At 43.2% G+C, this 23,027-nt stretch overlaps 1 protein-coding gene across 1 annotated transcript in view; it reads left to right on the top strand.

The window, feature by feature from the left end:
- LOC134600717 (uncharacterized) overlaps positions 1 to 23,027 on the top strand; it is a 92,085-nt gene that overhangs the window by 14,129 nt on the left and 54,929 nt on the right. The window contains exon 5 of the mRNA XM_063445102.1: positions 18,721 to 18,828. Within this exon, the coding sequence (XP_063301172.1) occupies positions 18,721 to 18,828 (108 nt within the window). The remainder of the gene's footprint in view (positions 1 to 18,720; positions 18,829 to 23,027) is intronic.

Genomic DNA, 23,027 nt, shown 5'->3' with positions numbered 1-23,027 from the left:
AGACATACATACTGACACACAGACATACATACTGACACACAGACAGACATACTGACACACACACATACATACTGACACACACACACAGACATACATACTGACACACAGACATACATACTGACACACACACACACACACAGACATACTGACACACACACACACACACACAGACATACTGACACACACACACAGACATACTGACACACACACAGACATACATACTGACACACACACAGACATACTGACACACACACATACATACTGACACACACAGACATACATACTGACACACAGACAAACATACTGACACACACACAGACATACTGACACACACAGACAGACATACTGACACACACAGACAGACATACTGACACACAGACAAACATACTGACACACACACAGACATACTGACACACACAAAGACACACAAACTGACACACATACATATACTGACTGACACATACATACTGACACACACACAGACATACATACATACTGACACACACAGACATACTGACACACACAAAGACATACATACTGACACACAGACACACATACATACTGACACACACACAGACATACATACTGACACACAGACATACATACTGACACACAGACAGACATACTGACACACACACATACATACTGACACACACACAGAGAGACATACATACTGACACACAGACATACTGACACACAGACAGACATACTGACACACACACATACATAATGACACACAGACATACATACTGACACACACACACAGAAATACTGACACACACACACATACATACTGACACACACACACACAGACATACATACTGACACACACACAGACATACTGACACACACACAGACATACATACTGACACACACACAGACATACTGACACACACACAGACATACTGACACACACAGACATACATAGTGACACACAGACAAACATACTGACACACACACACAGACATACTGACACACACAGACAGACATACTGACACACACTGACAGACATACTGACACACACACAGACATACTGACACACACAAAGACATACATACTGACACACACACACACATACATACTGACACACAGACATACATACTGACACACAGACAGACATACTGACACACACACATACATACTGACACACACACACAGACATACATACTGACACACAGACATACTGACACACAGACAGACATACTGACACACACACATACATACTGACACACACACACACACACACAGACATACTGACACACACAAACACAGACATACTGACACACACACAGACATACATACTGACACACACACAGACATACTGACACACACACACACATACTGACACACACACACACACACACATACATACTGACACACACACACACATACATACTGACACACACACACAGACATACTGACACACACAGACATACATACTGACACACAGACAAACATACTGACACACACACACACACATACTGACACACACAGACAGACATACTGACACACACAGACAGACATACTGACACACAGACAAACATACGGACACACACACACACACACACACAGACATACTGACACACACAAACACAGACATACTGACACACACACAGACATACATACTGACACACACACAGACATACTGACACACACACACACACACACATACATACTGACACACACACACAGACATACTGACACACACAGACATACATACTGACACACACACACACATACTGACACACACAGACAGACATACTGACACACACAGACAGACATACTGACACACAGACAAACATACGGACACACACACACACACACACACACAGACAGACACTCTTCAGTTTCCTACGTTTGAAAGAGGCTTCCTTCCCTGGGGTCCAGTGTGCTGGCTGGGGTAGTTGGGAGTCTGGCTCTGCTTGCTCCCCTCCTCACTGGATCCTGGCTCAGCAGCCTCCCGCGCTGCCCGATGTCTGTGAGGTGGGAGGAAGTGATTCGCGGACGTCACTTCCTCCCATGCAGCCGTTAGGCAAGGGCCCGGTCGCGCTGTTAAAGGGCCACAGCGCCGACCGGCCCCCTGCTGGAACATGCTCACTGGGTGGCCCTAAGGGTATGGGCCACTCGGTGGGCCCCCTTAGTGCGCGGGCCCCGGTGCAGCCGGAATACTAGCACCGCGGGCCCATAAGGTAGGGAAATATTTTTTAAAAAAATAATTATTGCAGGCAGCGGGGCCCACGGGGCAGCTGCTTTGGGCCCCCCATGAGTAACTGGGCCCAGGGCAGCTGCCCCGTTTGCCCCTCCTTAAAGACGGCCCTGAACGTATGAATTGTCAGGAGTTTAAAATGAATTTAGAATTTTAGGTCAATATAGCTGAAAATTACCCAAGTTCGCCCATTTTACCTCAATTTTGACCTTCACTTTGAAGTGACTTTGAATGCCCAACAATTCACTTAGTAAATAGCTGTGTGCGCCATTAAAGGACTTGCATAAAGAAAAACAAAAAAAGCATCTTCTAATATAACAATCCTTTCATCAAGTTTTGAAAGGAAATAGATTTTTTTTAAAATGAGGTATCTAAAAAAAAACCAAACAAAAAACCTTTATACTATGCCAGTATCCTTCAGCCATATACATGTACCTTGGGTCAGACAGTTTCTCAGTTTCAGTTGTAGTATTGTTTCTTGAATGTATAATTGTTACTAAAACTCTTATAGAAGATAATTGCGAACTGGTATTATTGGCATTTATATGGCGCCAACTTACAGCGCAGCTATTACGCAGCCTTGCAGCTGCAACAATACAAAATCATAATCGGAATGATCATTTCTGTCCTGGTAATAGATTTAGAGATTCCGAGTTGGGTCGGATTGATTTGCATAGAGAACAGAATTGGGTCATGGGAAACTCACACCTACACATACTGACATGAAAAATGTGCATTGAGATTGTATTATAGTTGGGCATCAGAATGCCATTAAGGGCGGTTAATAACAAGATCCTGTGTATTAAATAGGATGCGGTGAGAAGGTTCTAGTGCACCTGCAATTTTCTCATTTTGAATTTGAATTGAAGTCCTTCTAGCACCAACTCACTAAAGATCTAATACAAGCTTACATAAAAGCTTGCCATGCAGACAGACTAAAAGTGCTCTGCTGAACTGGAGTTGTTTTTGAAGAAAGATGGCAGAAAATGGGTTATAATGTATATTATTGCTGTGTTGGATGGTTTGAAGTGAGGTAAATAGAGCTACGTTTACAGGATTGCATAAGGGCTTAGAACCAGCTGTTGAGTGAAGGTTGTTGCCAACCACTGACAGTCAAGACAAAATAACCATTGAAGGACCATACTACGCAGACAAAGTGATAAACAGATCAGTAGTAGAGATTAAATAATTATTTTTTTTTGTATTCTTTATTTTTGTTTGTGCGAGCTGTACATCTTGCTTGGATAGCCACAACAGCTAGGACAAGCACATTTGTAACATGTTTAACATCTGTATGGCATTTATAATTACTGCACATTTTTTAAGTGGTTATGGTCTAACAAATTAAAACATCAGTTTGTAAACTTATGAGGCCAGGGCCGGACTGGGAAAAAAATTCGGCCCGGGCATTTTTTTATCACAGCGGCCCACTAAGAAGGGGGCGGGGCAGAGAGAGTGTGTTTTGTCATCATTAATGACAAACACGGCCCCTCTCAAAGTGAGCATGTTGGTTCAATGCTCTTCCAGGGCAGACCATGCGCAGAGCTCTGCTGAAGAGCTCTAGCATGAGAAAAAAGCCCTGTATTTGTTCTGCACAGCGCAAGCAAATTTAATAACATGCTTGCACTGCCAGGAAAGAGTATTGTGCATGTTTTTGGAGCCTGCCATTGTGTGTGTGAGCTGATTGTGGTGTGGTATTGTGTTATAAGGTCGGTTTTAGTCGTGTTGTGTTTGTGGTGTAATGTAATGCATATGTGGCTAGAGAATGTGTGTATAAGGGATGTAGCAAGAGTGTGCATACAGGCTATAGTGTGTGTGTGTGAATATTATATATATATATATATATATATATATATATATATAAAAATATATATATTATATAAATATGTTTGGAAGTAATGTCTATGTGTGTGGTGCAGTGTGTCGGGGGGGGGTTATGTGTGTATGTGAGGGGTGCAGTATGTGTATGTGAGGTGTGATGTGTGTGAGGGTGCGGTGGGTGCTGTGTGTTTGGGTGCTGAGTGTGAGGGTGCTGTGTGTGATTGATTTGTGTGAGGGTTCTGTGTGATGTGTGTGAGGGTGCTGTGGGTGATTTGTGTGTGTGGGTGCTGTGTATGATGTGTGTGAGAGTGCTGTGTGTGATGTGTGTGTGAGAGTGCTGTGTGTGATGTGTGTGTGAGAGTGCTGTGTGTGACAGTGCTGTGTGTGAGAGTGCTGAGTGTGAGAGTGCTGTGTGGGAGAGTGCTGTGTGTGATGTGTGCGTGAGAGTGCTGTGTGTGAGAGTGCTGAGTGTGATGTGTGTGAGAGTGCTGTGTGTGATGTGTGCGTGAGAGTGCTGTGTGTGAGAGTGCTGAGTGTGATGTGTGTGAGAGTGCTGTGTGTGATGTGTGTGAGAGTGCTGTGTGTGAGAGTGCTGAGTGTGAGAGTGCTGTGTGTGAGAGTGCTGAGTGTGATGTGTGTGTGAGAGTGCTGAGAGTGCTGTGTGTGATGTGTGTGAGAGTGCTGTGTGATGAGTGTGATGTGTGTGTGAGCGTGCTGTGTGTGAGAGTGCTGTGTATGAGAGTGCTGAGTGTGAAAGTGCTGTGGATGATGGGTGTGAGAGTGGTGTGTGTGAGAGTGGTGTGTGTGAGAGTGCTGAGTGTGCTGTTTCAGCACTTTCATACACCGGGCATTTGCCCGGTGTGCCCGATGGCCAGTCCGGGCCTGTATGAGGCCACAACAGCTTGGACAAGCGCATTTGTAATATGTATAACGTCAGTATGGCATTTGTAATTACTGCACATTGTTTAAACGATACTAGTCAGACATAAAGTAAAACATTAGCTTGTAAACTTTGATCTAGGTTAAACATAACTGACGAGCTAGGCTGACTATGCGATTAGTGTATATGATACTAGTCGATTGCATCTCGTGCTAAGTAGATTGGATTAAAGGTTATGTATAGCGGTTAAGCCACCGAGGCCTGGCACCCGTTGTCAAGGCTGCATTTTAAGTTAGAGGCGTATATATCTAACCCAGACTAACAGCATACACAGTTATTGTGATCAAGGTATATTGGCTAGGTGTGGTAACCGACTCTAAACAGGAACATTGCATATTAGGGCGTATTTACTAAAGCATGTGGCCACGTCTCCTGGGCTCTCTAGCTTACAATTATACTGCTTAGGTCTAGGGTGGAGCAGATTTAACATTACTTCTCCCTAAGAATAAACAAAAGTAACCAGAACATGCGAGGTAAGAGTTATGAGTGGCATACATTGTCATCTATACAGGAGGGATTCAGGAGACATTATTATGATACTATAAGAGAGGGAAACAAATATACTGGGCTTCTGGTCACACATTTAAAATTAGTTAAAAACTCGGAAACCGAACACAAATAAATGATTCAGAGGCCTGCGCCTCACCAGTTGCCGTATAAAAGGAGACCTGCGAGTCCCAGAATGCATACAGTTGACTAACTCTCGTTACATGATGAAAATGAAAACGAAAATAAAAATCATATTCACAAAAAAAAAATTAAAAAAATTAGTAAACTGTTGTTGCCTCCGGGTAATGAGAGTCTCTGCATTATGAGCAGGGTCACAGGCTGTGAGCCGTGCAACGTGTCAGTCCAGTCTGCTTCAGCCAATGCCTGTTCTGGAGGCCTTGTCTGCATACCTGGGGCGGTGGTTTTCGTGTATAGTTGCTGGGCCGTGCCGTTGGAGCAGTGTCACCCCTGTTACGTTGGGCACCTGAGGGGGTCTTGGCTTCACCGATCTCCTCAGCTTTCTAGCTTTGCGTGGGAGAGGTGAGTGCTGAGCCCTCCGCCGCCATCTTACAACTTTGTGCTCTGTCTGAGCTGCTGGCTATTGCTGAGGAGCGAGTGGTGGTCGTCGAGGTGAGTGATTGCCCGATGTTCGTAGTGCCCACTGTTTCTGCTTGCGCTTATGAGGGTTGCTGTGCTGGGGGGGTCCCAGGGTGAGCCCCTGTTTAGGCTTTGGGTGACTCACCCATGGTCGAGGGTTGGTGTGCTGAGGCCTGCATCGGGTTTCCCGCCTCCGTCTCCCTGCTTTCCTGGTCTCCCTCTGGGTCTGTGTCGTCTGTGTAGGCTTCATTGTGGAGTCCCATGGAGCTGACGCCGCTGGGACCCCCTCCGGGTCGCCCCTGCGGCTGTCTATTTTTGCCCAGAAGTCCGCAAAAAGTCGGTCTATCTTTTCTGATAGTGGGAGCAGGATGAACTCGGGTGCTTGATCCCTCATGGCGTCCGCCATTTTGGGCGTCTATGGCCCGGCTGTGTCTGTGTGCTGGGGTTGGTACCTCTGCTTTAGGTCACTTGCTTTGGTTGCCGGGATAACCCCCACCGGTGGGGGGGGGAGAAGATGCTCTGGGCAGGCCCCCGGCGCAACAGGCCCCAGCCGGCTGGGGGATCGGCCGTCTCCCCCATGCCGCCCGGATAGGCCGCAGGTAGGCCTCGGGTCCCTCCTCTGGATGCGGTCGCCAGTGTTGCTCAGGGTCTCGATTTAGCGTTGTCTCCATTGCATACCTCTGTTACTGGGGCTAAAAAGCCAGTTGTATGTAGGTAATTGCGATAGTTTTAGCCGTTTTTAGGTTTTTAGCCCAGGAGCCCATTTACTGTGCGACTGCTCTGCTTGGCTGTCAGGCTCCGCCCCCCTTAAATCATTTTTTAATGAAAAAAGAAAAACTATGTAGCCGAATTCAATAAAATAAAAAATATGTCTGTCGTGAGGAAAGTCTCGTACTGGGAATGAAACGTCAAAAATTGTAGAGCGTCATGTTAACTTCTATGTGAATAAATAAAGATTGGGGAAATCTCAACAACAGCCTTCCCATCCTCATCCTGGTTACACAGTGAGAGTTCATGCTGCGATCCCACTCAGGCCCTTTCGGAAACGGGCAGGAGGGGAAACTTCCTCAAGCTTGAAACGGCAAAGACACAGGAATCCCTTTACCCGGAGTGGCTGCCAGGACCGCGGGACCAGGAGACGGCGACGAGATGATACCTCTGAGAGCTGCTCCTGGATTTGCATCTCCATATGGGACTAGAAAAACAGCGAATTGGTCATGATGGCGGACTCACAGCTTGGTGGGGCCCAGCAGCAGCTGCTTCATGGCCCTTACTCCGAGCTCTTACTGAAAACCTCTAGGACTAGCATAGGATGAGCGGCATGGACTACTCTGGGGACTTGGCTTACTCAAAAGAGCAATATTTCAGGGACAGACCAAGCAGCACGCATTTAGTTTTACTTTAATTTGATGTTATATGTGTGCCTATGCCTTATAGTTTTAATTTAAATTTTCATCATAGTCCTATGTTCTTACACTCGGCCTCTATTCTTACTTCTATTTGCCATATGGTGAATGAACCTGTATAGCTGACCTACATTTCAGAGGCTGTAGATCTACACTAGGCTATCATACTAGCCTAGCATAATTTACCCTATTGACATGTGTTTGCTAGTATCCTACTCATGTAACTATATACTTGTGTTTCTATTTTTATTTTTATTTTATTTTATTATAAAAAAAATGCTTTATATCTACAGGCTATTATCGATTGTCACTGTTGTATTTCTATCTCTGTCTATCATTCATAAGCCTCAATAAAAAAAAAAAGAGATTGACAAAAAATATAACATAGTAGAAATCCTTGGAGTGCTTTTATTTGAACAGTATACATATATACAGACACCTAAGATTTGGGTGTTAACATAAACCTGGCTGTGGCGTCAGTTAATAAAAGGATATGAGCGCTGCATAGAAAAACCATATAGTGCACTATTGTAGCGGTACTTACCTTATCCGGGGGCCGGACGCGGTCCTCTCTTCAAGCCGCGCGCGGTCCTGCGGCTGCACGAGCCGCGCGCGGCTCGTCCGACTGTTCAGACAGGAAGGCGGGCAGTGACCGCGAGAAGCGGTCACGTGTCCCGCCTGCAGCTAAGAGCGCGCCGCGAATCTCGGGCGCGCTCTTAAAGAGACAGTGGGAGCCTAAATTGCAAAAAGGCTCCCATTGGCTCCTGTCATGCCAATCACCCCATACACTTACCTGTTGGGGGAGTGGAAGTGACAGGAGCCAATCACATTAGTTTGAAGGCTACTTATACTTACCCTTTTCCCTTAGTTCGTTGCCCTATCGTCGTTTCTGCTACAGTTCCCTTTAGTGCTTGTTGTGTTCAGTTGTGTTTCTCCGTATTTGACCTTGGCTTTGTATTCTGACTTCGTTTTCGCTTTATCCTATTCTGTACTGTTTGCCGGCTTGCTGATTCCTGTGTACCAGTCCCCGGCTAGTTTTCGTTTACGCTGTCTCTTTGTGCCCTTGACCTCGGATCGTTCCTGACTCTGTCTTATCCTATTACGTCGAGTCCGGCCACTCTAAGGTCCGGTAGACGTATCTCTCCTCTGTACTGTCTTCTGTTAGGCTGGATCCTGCGTGTAGGGGTATATACTCGTTACATTACGATAGGGCCATGGACCCCGCAGATTTAGCTCAACAGATGGCGACCCATGAGGCTAGATTTGTAGAGCAGGATCACCGTATGGATCAAATAGCTCAGGCTCTCCAGACGCTCTTAGCTAGAACCATTCCAGCAACCGCACCTAACCCTCCTGCACCCCTGCTTCCTGAAGTATCGACTATGCCTAACGCTACAGCACATTTAACGCCTCCTCCTAGGTATGGAGGGGATTCTAAGACATGCAGAGGGTTCATTAACCAAATAGAGTTTCATTTTGAAATGTATCCACGTTCATTTCCCACAGAGAGGTCTAAAGTTGGGTTCTTTATGCACCAACTTACCGACAAAGCACTTGAATGGGCAAACCCTATTTGGGAGGCTAATGGACCTATGGTGCATAACTTTCACAGTTTCCTAACAGCTTTTCGCAGAACTTTTGATACTATGAAAAGGTCTAAGAATGCCGCTAGAGCATTAATGAGGGTTAAACAGGGTTCTAGGTCTGTGGCTGATTACGCTATACAGTTTCGTACCCTTGCCTCACAGGTCGATTGGACCAATAATGGGTTAACTACGGCCTTCATGGAAGGTTTATCAGACTCTATATTGGATGAGGTAGCAGCTAAGGAGCTTCCTATTGCCTTAGAGGACCTTATTGACTACCTCATCGATATAGATAATAGGATTCGTGACAGGCTCTATACTAAGAACAGGAATAGACGTTTTGTTACACCTATTCAACCCAGAGTTAATATACCGGAGAGTGTTAAAGTATCTGAAGAGGAACCTATGCAATTAGGGGTTGCCAAACTCTCAGATACTGAGAAATTACATAGGAGAAGGGAGGGACTCTGCCTATATTGTGGTAAGAGAGACCATATGGTAAAGGAGTGTCCTCTGCTCCCGGAAAACTCTCGCACCTAAGACCTTATAGGGGACTGGCCTTGGGTGTGATTTCTAAGTCTCCTACATTGCCTCCTAACCGACTGCTTCTCCCTGTTTCTTTACATATGGGAGAGAGTTGTATAGTTGAAAACATAGACGCCCTGGTTGATTCTGGGGCAGCCGAGAACTTTATAGACTCTGGTTTTGTAAAGAGAAACAATATTCCCATCAGAGAGAAGGAGATACCCTTGGCCGTTGAGGCCATAGATGGTAGACCATTGATATCTCCTGTTGTCACTCACGAGACTGCACCGCTACACATGTACACAGGGGTTCTACACTATGAAACCATTCGGTTCCAGGTCATCACCTCTCCCTCTTCACAGTTGGTGTTAGGGTATCCATGGTTACGTGCCCACAATCCCATTTTTGACTGGGAGACAGGGCAGATAAAATCATGGAGTGAAGCCTGCCATGAGTCATGTACTATTGAAGTCACGCCTGTGAATTCTATTAACGTTCCTACTGTTCCTCCTTTATCTACGACAATACCCTCTCAGTATTTAACTTTAAAGACTGTCTTTGATAAAAGAGAGGCTGACAAATTACCGCCTCACAGACCCTACGATTGTGCTATTGATTTGTTGCCTGGTACTATACCTCCTAAGGGCAGGGTGTACCCCCTATCGGTTCAAGAAAACCGTGTCATGGAGGAGTACATTAAAGAGTCATTAGACAAGGGATTTATTAGAAGATCCTCTTCTCCGGCTGGAGCGGGGTTCTTCTTTGTATCAAAGAAAGAAGGTGATTTAAGACCTTGCATTGATTATAGAGGTCTTAACAAGATCACCATCAAAAATGCTTACCCTATACCTCTAATAACAGAATTGTTTGACAGGCTCAAACATGCTACGGTATTCACCAAATTAGATCTTAGAGGAGCATACAATTTGATACGTATTAAAAAGGACCACGAATGGAAGACAGCCTTTAACACTCGGTCAGGTCATTATGAGTATACCGTCATGCCATTTGGGCTTTGCAATGCCCCAGCAGTGTTCCAAGAATTTATTAATGATGTCTTAAGGGACTTTATTCACTCATTTGTTATTGTGTACTTGGATGACATTTTAATATATTCTACTGACATTCACGCTCATCACAGACATGTTACAACAGTTCTGAAGACCCTTCTTGCTAATGGTCTTTATTGCAAATTAGAAAAATGTCTATTCGACCAGTCCGAGGTCCAGTTTTTAGGGTATTTGATTTCCGCCGAGGGTTTTCGGATGGATCCCCAGAAGCTCGCTGCAGTCATAGAATGGCCTCTGCCGCAAGGTCTGAAAGCCATCCAGCGTTTTCTGGGTTTCTCTAATTATTATAGACGTTTTATCAAAGGTTTTTCGTCTATAGTAGCGCCTATTACTCGTATGACTAAAAAGGATGGCAATACACGTGTCTGGTCTACTGAGGCACTTCAGGCTTTTGACTTTCTTAAAACTACGTTCGCCTCTGCCCCTATTTTACAGCATCCTGTCCCCTCATTGCCATATATACTTGAGGTTGATGCTTCCGATATAGGGGTAGGTGCTGTCTTATCCCAAAGAGAGTCTCCTGACAAGCCATTGCATCCTTGTGGCTTCTTTTCTAAACAAATGTCCAAGGCAGAGAGGAATTATGATGTGGGTAATCGCGAACTCCTTGCTATCATTTTAGCACTCAAAGAATGGAGACATTTGCTAGAAGGAACTAAGGATCCTATTCTCATATTTACAGATCATAAGAACCTATCCTACCTTAGCGAAGCTAAAAGATTGTCTTCAAGGCAGGCTAGGTGGTCACTGTTCTTGTCTCATTTTAATTATATAATCACCTATAGGCCAGGTGACCGGAACACCAAAGCGGACGCTCTGTCCAGACAATTCGAGACTATTGACAAACAGGAGATTGATGTCACTCCTGTCATTCCCCCAGACAGGATAATAGCAACTACTATATTGTCTATTTCCTCGTCCCTCTTGCAGGCCATACAAGCGAAACAAGGCATGGCACCCAGCGAGAGGCCTAATGATAAATTGTTCGTTGACATTCCCGAGAGACGGGATATTCTGTCACTTTATCACGATACTAAGACTGCTGGACATCCTGGTATTTCCAAAACAGTGTCAGCCGTTTCTCGGTATTTCTGGTGGGATACCTTACGTAAGGATGTTACTGACTATATAAGTGCTTGTACTACTTGTGCATGTATGAAAACCTCTCGTAGAGTTCCTTGTGGGCTGTTGCATCCGTTGCCCGTTCCCGAGAGACCTTGGTCTAATCTATCAATGGATTTTATTGTTGAATTACCCCCTTCGAATGGTAACACAGTCATCCTAATGATAGTAGATCGGTTTTCCAAAATGGCTCACTTTGTGTCTCTTCGCAAGTTGCCCACTTCCAAGGAATTGGCTCTTATCTTCGCTAGAGAAGTGTTTCGATTACATGGTATTCCCTTATCTATTGTATCCGATAGGGGTAGCCAATTTATTTCCAGGTTCTGGAAAGCTTTTTGTTCGGAGATGGGTATTTCCCTCTCATTTTCTTCCGCTTACCATCCCCAGTCTAATGGAGCTGCTGAACGTGCCAACCAGTCTCTTGAGCAGTACCTCCGTTGTTTTGTGTCTCACCATCAGGACAATTGGTCTGACCTGCTTCCTTGGGCTGAATTTGCTCGGAATAATGCCACTCATGATTCTTCTGGCAAGAGCCCTTTTTACGTTGTCTATGGCCAGCATCCCGTTGTTCTTCCGGCTGCATTCTCCTCTCAGGGCATGCCAGTTCTGGATGAGCATTTGGCTGGTTTGCGTAATACTTGGGAGCAGGTTCAGCGTTCTTTGGTGGACTCTGCTGCCCGCCAGAAGGCTCAGGCTGACAAGCATCGCAGAGCGGCTCCTTCCTATGTTGTGGGGGACAGGGTTTTGCTTTCCACACGGAATATTCGCCTCCGGGTGCCTTCTATGAAATTGGCTCCCCGCTTCATTGGTCCTTATCGCATTATACATAAGGTTAATCCCGTTTCTTATGCCTTGGGTCTGCCTAAGAATCTGCGTATACCCAATGTATTTCACACCTCTTTGTTGAAGCCTTACGTACGCAACCGCTATACCCGGCATACTCCCCCTCCCCCTCCTGTCTCTGTGGAGGGTCATGAGGAGTTCGAAGTATCTGCTGTTATTGACTCTCGTTTTCTTAGGGGTCGGCTTCAGTACTTGGTACATTGGAAGGGTTATGGGCCTGAGGAGCGCAGTTGGATTTCTGCGGATGCTGTTCATGCTCCCCGCCTTGTACGTTCTTTCCATTCGCGTTTTCCTGCCATGCCTGGTCCTGCCCGCCCGGAGGGCGTGTCCTCAGGGGGGGGTACTGTAGCGGTACTTACCTTATCCGGGGGCCGGACGCGGTCCTCTCTTCAAGCCGCGCGCGGTCCTGCGGCTGCACGAGCCGCGCGCGGCTCGTCCGACTGTTCAGACAGGAAGGCGGGCAGTGACCGCGAGAAGCGGTCACGTGTCCCGCCTGCAGCTAAGAGCGCGCCGCGAATCTCGGGCGCGCTCTTAAAGAGACAGTGGGAGCCTAAATTGCAAAAAGGCTCCCATTGGCTCCTGTCATGCCAATCACCCCATACACTTACCTGTTGGGGGAGTGGAAGTGACAGGAGCCAATCACATTAGTTTGAAGGCTACTTATACTTACCCTTTTCCCTTAGTTCGTTGCCCTATCGTGGTTTCTGCTACAGTTCCCTTTAGTGCTTGTTGTGTTCAGTTGTGTTTCTCCGTATTTGACCTTGGCTTTGTATTCTGACTTCGTTTTCGCTTTATCCTATTCTGTACTGTTTGCCGGCTTGCTGATTCCTGTGTACCAGTCCCCGGCTAGTTTTCGTTTACGCTGTCTCTTTGTGCCCTTGACCTCGGATCGTTCCTGACTCTGTCTTATCCTATTACGTCGAGTCCGGCCACTCTAAGGTCCGGTAGACGTATCTCTCCTCTGTACTGTCTTCTGTTAGGCTGGATCCTGCGTGTAGGGGTATATACTCGTTACAACTATGCCGTATACTATTTACTATATGTTTATTTTGTGGTGTAAATGCTACGCCTAGTGAGACCAGATTAATGCCACAACAGTTAACCCTTTCAGTGCCAGAGCAAGGAGCAGTGAACTACACTCTACTGTGTCACTGAAAATGAAAGTAACATATATAAAGTAAAACGTGCCGGACGATGTGAGAACCTTGTATGTAATTAGAGAAAGCCAGTGGCTGGGATTGTGAAGTCACTGGCTTTCTCTAAGCACATACAAGGTTCTCACATCGTCCGGCACGTATCACTTTAAGAGCACATATATAGTTAACCTATCCAAGGTTCATAAATTGCAAATCTCCTAGGTATGAAGAGTTAAACCCCTATGGGATTAACTCCTTTCAGAGCTAGAAAACTGGGGATCGTCTCACCCGTTAACATATAGAAATGGGTATGGAGCACACTTTTTGTGTATTGTATTATTTGTATGAGAGAGAACAGACTGACTGTGTCAGTGTCCGGCTGTCTCACAGACAATTTTCTTTTCCCTTTCCGTGCATTCCACTGCAGAACCGATAATGTGTTAATTTTATCTCTTGGATACATGCTGGGTTCCTGCAAAATCTATGCATGTAATCTTTTTACGGTTTGAAGATGTCTATTTTCCCAGCACAATGTAAAGCCTGCACCTACGCTGGACAAATAGATCAGCCGGCTAAGCTGATTTTTGCTCAGAAGGCTGTAAGACGCGATAGTAAATAAGACATTTAAACTGACTTCTGAGCATAAATGATTTCAGCGGCCGCGTGGCTTAGTAAATCAACGTGTACATATTTGCGAAAATAATGAAAGGGTGCATATTTATGTCAGGTAGACTCAAGAATCATAAGATTATCAGTAGATTGGAAAAACAAACCCATGACGGTAAAATAGTAACTGTAAGGCATTTATTGGCTTTTACAGGCTGCTCACACTACCATCCTCTATTGGAAACACACAGATCCGTATGCTGTCACTTAAAATCTGATCAGCAAATGGCTTTACTTAGGTTTGATCCTACCCTGCTGGAACAGTATGCTTTTCTCATAACAAGATCCTCCTGCGGTGAAGGGATTATGAAAGCAACAGAAGACAGACAGAACCATGCTTAGATGTTCCGCTGATAGAAACATTTCTACATTATTTTATTTTATTTATATATTTAATGAATAATTCATGTCTAACAAACATTCCCTTCGGAGATTTACTTGTAAGAAGATTGAATGCTCCATTCTTTTTTTAAATTAAAGTTGATAGAGTTTGTTTAGAACTGACTTTTTCATAATTCTCAGAATATATTATGTAATATTATTTATGTTTGAGGTTTGTAAAGGTATGGTAAATAATACTCGTACTATGTAATAACAGTGAACAGGAATCATAAATCGCATTAGCACACATAGTTACCTTTTATCTATCGAGTGATTTTATTTTATAAATCTTTGGGCTGTATTCACTAACCCATGAAAAATTGTTGAGTTGGAGAATTGTTGGTCCTTGTTAATTAAACTTAATTGAACAAATTAGAGAGAGAGAGAGAGAGAGCAAGTATCATCAATGAACAAGGAACTCACAAAATAGGGAGTGGGGCGACCGTGGACCAAGGGTGACAAAACCCATAGTAGATTCAATGCAAAAATAACAGATCCGAGCACTAGAATGGGAAATCAAATCTTTAATCGAAGTCAGAATAAACAATGATAACTTTTTGATTCCACCACTTGGTCTTTATTAAATTGATAAAGACCACATGGCCTAGTCAATATGTTATCATATATTCTGACACCGATTCAAGATTTGATACAGATTAAATTACGGCGCGCACATAACACTAATAATCTTATCAGGGTACTTCATTCACCTAAGAAGACAAAATATGGGGATTCAGTTGCCATATTGTGTTAAGCCCACCACTTCACAGTACCACAATATCGGTGGGTCCTACACTAAATCCAAATGTGGGAGACAAATAAATCATGCTTAATAAGCTAAAGTGTATTAAAGGGACACTGTAGGCACCCAGACCACTTCTGCCCATTGGTCTGGGTGCCAACTCCCACTACCCTGAACCCTGCAAGTGTAATTATTGCAGTTTTTCTATAAACTGCAATAATTACCTTGCAGGGTTAAGTCCTCCCCTAGTGGCTGCCTATCAGACAGCCACTAGAGGAAACTTCCTGCTCTATAGCAGAGGTTTTCTGTGCTAGAGCGTCGCTGGACGTCCTCACGCTGTGTGAGGACCTCCAGCGTCGCTCAATTCCCCATGGGAAAGCATTGAAAATCGTTTTCAATGCTTTCCTATGGGGTGCGCTAATGCTCACAATGCTCACTGCTCAATTCACTGTCATTTAGGAGTTAAATCACTTTGTTTCTGTTTATGAAGCCCTAGTCACACCTCCCCTGGTTATGATTGACAGAGCCTGCATGAAAAAAAAAACTGGTTTGACTTTCAAACAGATGTAATTTACCTTAAATAATTGAATCTCAATCTCTAAATTGAACTTTAATCACATACAGGAGGCTCTTGCAGGGTCTAGCAAGCTATTAACATAGCAGGGGATAAGAAAATCTTAATGAACCCCTTAAGGACCAAACTTCTGGAATAAAAGGGAATCAGGACATGTCACACATGTCATGTGTCCTTAAGGGGTTAAACAGAACTTGCAATAAAGAAAGCCTAAATAGGGCTCTCTTTACAGGAAGTGTTTATGGAAGGCTGTGCAAGTCACATGCAGGGAGGTGTGACTAGGGTTCATAAACAAAGGGATTTAACTCCTAAATGGCAGAGGATTGAGCAGTGAGGCTGCAGGGGCATGTTCTATACACCAAAACGGCTTCATTAAAGGGAAACTCCAGTGCCAGGAAAACGATCCATTTTCCTGGCACTTGAGGGTCCCTCTCCCTCCCACACCACAATCCCCGGTTACTGAAGGGGTGAAAACCCCTTCAGTCACTTACCTGAGGCAGCGGCGATGTCTCTCGCCGCTGTCTCCTCCTCCGCGACGCTCCTCCTCTGTATTGCGTTGGCCGGTGGGCGAGACTGATCCCGCCCACCGGCCGAGGAGACCTAATGCGCATGCGCGGCAATGCCACGCATGCGCATTACGTCTCCCCATAGGAAAGCATTGAAAATGAATTTCAATGCTTTCCTATAGGGATTTGAGCGACGCTGGAGGTCCTCACACAGCGTTAGGACATCCAGCGACGCTCTAGCACAGGTTTCCTGTGCTGTAGAGCAGGAAGTTCCCTCTAGTGGCTGTCCAATAGACAGCCACTAGAGGTGGAGTTAACCCTGCAAGGTAATTATTGCAGTTTAAAAAAAAACTGCAATAATTACACTTGCAGGGTTAGGAGTAGTGGGAGTTGGCACCCAGACCACTCCAATGGGCAGAAGTGGTCTGGGTGCCTGGAGTGTCCCTTTAAGCTAAAGTTGTTCAGGTGACTATAGTGTCCCTTTAATACAGGATATTGAATGGACATCCAGGAATCTTTATCATTTGAGTTAGCAAGTGCAAGAGATAAACGTGGTCATGTTCATCATATATAATTCAACTGCTTAATACAAAAAAAATTGTTGCATATTTTGATGGGATGCAAAACCACAGAAACGTAGGACTGATCATTGCTCAAGGCAAGGGAGAGAAAATGTTAAAATATATATATGTGCGTGTCTTCTGTATTGCAGGGGAGTTTTATTTTTATCTCTCCGTCATTAGCTTGTATTTTAGGATGGTTTAATTTTGCTTATTCAAATAAGGATGCGAACACTATTCTATTTCTGCTTTGACTCTCTCAAGTTTCAGGATAATTTGTGTTAAGCAATTTTTCCGACTTTGGCCCAAGTAATACATAATCAGCAAACTTCTTTCTGACTTTTTTTACTTATGTTAACGTTTTCTCTTTAATTGCCGTTGCTGACTGTATGAAAGTACACTATATGCTGTCTTGAGTGTTTCATACACTATTAACAATATACGTAGTCACTGATTCCAGTGTTCTAGTAGACAATAACTAATTAATGAGCGTTGAAATTTAATGTGCATATTTTTTTTTTATTGCAATAAAGACAAAAAAATGGCAAGCAGATGTATGAGGTTACAAAGGGCCACTTTATGATATTATTAAATTACAAAAAAACAAAAAAAACAGTGTGCAGTGTGTAGCACTGATGTTCAGCGTCTCCACGCTCTGAATAGAGATGCTGAACTTTCCCCATAGAGATACCGAACTTTCATTTCATCTCTATCACCCATTGTACAGCGCTACGGAATTTTGCTGGCGCTATATAAATAATAAAATAATAATAATAGCAATTAGAAGATGCTAACTGACCAAGGCAGTGTTCGTCTCTGCCCCCAACCACATCTCATTGGCTGAGATAATCAGAATTGACGATCTAAGCCAACCCAATGATTTCCTGTGGGAAAGCATTGTGATTGGCTGAGATCATCAATTCTGATATCAGCCAAAGAGGTGGGACAGGGGTGGTGCCATATGCAAGGAGCCCCATGCTGGAAAAAGGTGAGTAAATGAGATTTTAGAACTATAGTTTCAGAATTACACGTTTGTGTTTCTGACACTATAGTTGCCCCTTTTAATAAATACATAACTTATGGAAATAAATAAAGAAGGTAATAGGATGAAGACAAATAGCGCAACAAAACAAATGGGATGACTATTACACAGAAAGGAATTAAATGCTTATCTGAAAAACATCCTGAAAGAAGCTGGCTTTCAGTAAGTTCCTAAATAGTTAGAGACAAAGGAATGCAGTCCCATGTATGTCATGTTGGAAGAAATTGGAGTTAGTGTGAGAAAGGAGGAAAAGGTAATTATTAGAGCAGAGTGACGGACATTGGGACATATTTGCTGATTAGCAAGGTACGAACGTTCAGGGAAACTCTTGTAGAATCAGGATGTTGAATTTAATGCTAAAGGATATAGGAAACCAGTGGACAAACTGACAGTGGGATGAGATGTAAGGACAGTAACTGGTAAATAAGATAAGATAAGACTGATTGCAACATCAGTAAGGGAGTTTATACATGTAGTAATAATAATGAAAATGTTATGTGTTTCGCAGCTCTATGAAAGCTATATCCATTTAGGAATAGCTTTTCAGAACTTAAACCAACACAGAAAAGCCATACACCAGTATAACAAAGCGTTGCAAGCGTCTTACATCGGAAAGGTATGTTTAATCCAGAACTAACCGTGTGCTCCTTTATTGAAACTCACAGATGTTATATCGGTTATTTTTTACTAGTATCTATGTTATATATGTTTTTTTATAGCTGTCAAATTGTGTCCACAATGTGTTTCTATAAGAAGAATTGAACTAGATGCTGCTCTGCACAGACCAAAGGAGTTAGTGCCGGGCAACAAAGAAGTTGGTCTGCTTATTTGTAAAACTATAGCATAAGCAGTCAGCAATGTGTAAAATGTTTGGCTCATTAGTGGGTTAACGAGAACTTAATGCCCAAATTACATAAACAAATGAGACAAATATGTAACAGATACATTTAACTACATAATGTAGTTCTGGTCATGAACCCACAGTCTCGAGCAGTGGTTCCCAACCCAGTCCTCAAGTACCCCATAACAGTCCAGGATTTAGGGATTGCCCAGTTGTGTCTAAGGTGTTTTTAGAAAGATAATAATAAAAAAATAAAAATAAAATGTTAGACACAACAGGGTAGTCCCTAAATCCTGGACTGGTAGGGGGTACTTGATGACTGGGCTGGGAATCCCTGGTCTAGAGGAAGAATATCATATATTGAATTGGTTAAACAAGCTTGAGAAAACATTAGAACTCTAGGATTAAAAGTGTGAGTAGCCTAAAATGTCACGCATGGGAAATGGTGGAACGTTAAGGAAAGTTATGAGAGAACATCTTAGTAATATTATCATATAATAAGTCCTTGACTTACAGGGAATTTAAGGTAAAAGGTAGCTGAAATTGTAGAATCCTTTGAGTTTGGCTACACTGGCCTTAGATTTTAAATTCACCTTGAATTCACTTTGAATTGTCACTTTGGGAAATAACCATGTAAGTCTTCCAGGTGACACAACATATTACAGTATTGTGATAGAAATCATCTTCTGCAAAAGTTAAGTAGAATTCCCAACGTAAAGCAAAAATACAGATGCCTTTCCATTACTTTAGCATAAAAAAAAAAAAAAAACTAAATATTTTTCATACTTAAAAATGACATTGATTAAAGTAAATAGACAAATCTGTGACAGTTTGTGAATGGAGACATCGTACAATGCCTTAGGCACTGTCTCTTTAGTATCTAGTCTTTTGAAGCGGAGTTGATGCCTGCATCCCTACATCATGTAACTTCCATATGACTTTTTTACACAAGCAGAATATTAATGAAATATAGTATCTATTTCTTTTTTTCGAAGATGAGTGAATCAATGTGTTATCTTACTAAAGAACAAAAATTCTGTAAACAGTAGACTTGTGCACGGCCAAAACAAAATCTGTTTTCCTGAAACTTTTTTGTTTGTTTTTCGGGCAATTCACGTTTCGTCCATGTGGCCTTTCTGTTCAGACTAATTTCCTACATGTAATCATTTCAGGAAAAAAAAATAAGACGTACATAAAAGGCAATCAAATTGTCCATTCAACTCAAAACATTCTACACTGTGTACAGCTGCTAACATGTGGCCAAGACTCACACTAGTATGTAGAAGACATTTTCTTTCATAATTCCTTTAGCTGAATGGTTAATTGAGGACAGATAAAGACTCCGAAGGTTCTAGTTCTTACACCCACCAAATTATTCCATATAATTTCTAATAAGCCAAAGATTTGCCGCTTCTTCTGAGGAACATCTTACCAGCAATATGTATTGTCAACTATAGAAGGCATTTATATTGCAGTTGGTACCACTGTCCATGTAAAAAATCTTAACCACAATGAACAGCTGGACTTGAGTGCTCCGAAACCTGTGTTGCTAGAAATGTCAACATGAAGCTTGATATGCGATTTTACAATTAAGTAGTGGGAATATTGAACATATGCTACAAATCTCAGCCTGCAAAGAATCATCTGCTTCTTCTGTTCTCTGCAACATGTTCTAAATGCAGAAGCACAACTAGGTCACTTGTCACCCAGGGTAGGAATGTATGTTGGCACATCCTTTAAAATTTTCATGGGTTACTTTTGTACCTATTCATTCCTTTGTGTGTATCTTCATCCCTTCTTGTGTGTTTCTCTTAATCCCCCACTCCTCCTTTCAACCTTGTGTGTCTCTTAGTTTCTTAAACCCTTTCACTTTCTTGTGTGTTCCTTAAACCATGTTACTCCTTCTGTCTCTTACCCCCTTACCTCTTGTATGTTTCTAAATTCTTTTCTTTCCCTCCTCAACAAGCAAGCTTTGTGACTGTGGTCTTATGGAGTTCTGTGGCCATCAATGCTGCGAGCTACGCCTGGGGAAAAAATAAGAGAATTTAGATTTATTTAAAAATCCATAGAATGTGTATAGTGGTGGATGTGTACTTCGACATCTGGCCTGATATCCAATCTATGCAGGAACACAGGAAAGATTCCAGACAATGGCAATTTTCAATTTCTGCCAAAGTGCCAGAACTACACTTGTCAAGGGCAGAAATGGCAGAGACACAGGAATAGGATCTTTGATGGCAAGGGAGAGACATCACATGACATCACATAATCTGACATATGGTGCCGTGGCAGGAGAAGTGAAAGAGGTTCTGGAAGAAGAAGTTCAGTTACTGTTATAAACTGGCACAGTTTACTGCCACTCAACCAATTGCTGAAATATCATTTTTGTTTACATGTATTTTTTCTTTTTAGTAATGCATCATCTAATCAGCGTTAAAGCCCTGAATAATAAGATATCTAAACACAAAATTCTATTAGTATGTGTGTCTTTTCAGTACAGTATACATGCTGCAGGCCTAAAAACACAAATTATACTATATATGTCCACCTTCTTTCAGATATAACAAACAAGCTTGCCTTGCCACAATAGCATCAACAAGTAGAATAATGACAGAGAGTATAAATCCTTAGTGTGGCATACAGCACAGTTTTTGTAGTATTAATAAAGAAAAGAAAAGTGGTTATATAAATCATGCAAAGCTACCGTAGGTTATGTTACCAATGGTGCCATCTATTAAGAAAAACAGATGTGAGCTAAACAGTCTTGTGGTCAACAACGAAAAGTGTAAGGTGGGTGGATGATGGTTCAGGGTGCACTACACTGCCAGCCTGAGACCTGAGGCCCAAAGAGAGTAGTAGCCTAGTCTTGCTCTCAAGAAGGGTGGTCAGCCTATGCCCACTAAGTAATTCAGCCTTCATGGTGGTGTGTTAAAAGACTGTTTCCCCGCATAGCTACCCCACCAGCACCAGTGTCCAGCAAAGCCAAGCCCTGGGTTCTCCCACATCCGAAAGCCGTTGATGGTCCGGACAGAGTCTTGGGATTTTCTCGCCAGCGGCTTGTTACTCACTAACCGAGGGTGTGAGCTGCGCTTGGGACAACGTATGCGTCTGCGGATTGTGTGGTGGTGTCTCCTGAGTCAGGGTGCCTTCTGCATCCTCCCTCTTCGCTTCTTCATGTACTGCTTCTCGGCATTGTGCTTCGGTGCAGGCCTCGATGCAGTTGCTGCAGTGGACTGTCAGGAGACATCTACAGCTGCTTGTCTCTGCGCCTGTTTGGTAAGCTTGGCTTAGAGCTGTGACCAGAAGTGTTCAAAGGCCTACTCGATTCGGACCTCGTGGGAGGCCCTGAGATCATGACCCCAAGAGCAGTCTGCGGTTATTGCTTATTGACCTGTGGCAGGATTAAAGCAGATTGCTTTCAAGATAGATTCAAGTTAGCAAGAGCTACCATTAAGCATGTCCAGCCATCTTGTGTGCCTACCCCCTTCACCCCCCACCTATGGTCTGTAAATAGAATTATTTGTTATGAATTGTAATCTGAAAACTAGGGCTGTTCCCACTATGCCCATAAATACTTGTTTAGCAGGGATTCATAGTAAATAACCCTCACCTCTATTAAAAGCTATAGACGTTTCAGGGATGGCAGAACCACTTCCTGGTTTGGTAATAGCTCAAATTAGAGTGAAATGTGAAAGTTTTCCCCCCCAGTATATTCAAAGTACTTTTTGCATATTGGTTAATGCAAAATCCAAGTAATGCATGAAAATGGCGGTCAACAACATCAGTCTGCCATGTCAATTTAAAGATGAAGATAAAAGCACTTTTTTATTTGTACATAGAAATTGGTATTGCATTTTTTGTTCTATCCTTTTTTCCCCATTATTACGCAATTATTAGTCATTCCACATGCACTCATGGGATCCTCTTCTTCCCCATTTATAAGCTTTATTCTTTCATCTTCTCTTTTTTAAATA

The sequence above is a fragment of the Pelobates fuscus genome, chromosome 3, assembly GCF_036172605.1.
Source record: "Pelobates fuscus isolate aPelFus1 chromosome 3, aPelFus1.pri, whole genome shotgun sequence".
Classification (NCBI taxonomy): Eukaryota; Metazoa; Chordata; class Amphibia; order Anura; family Pelobatidae; genus Pelobates; species Pelobates fuscus.
This window is presented reverse-complemented; position numbering and strand designations above follow the sequence as displayed.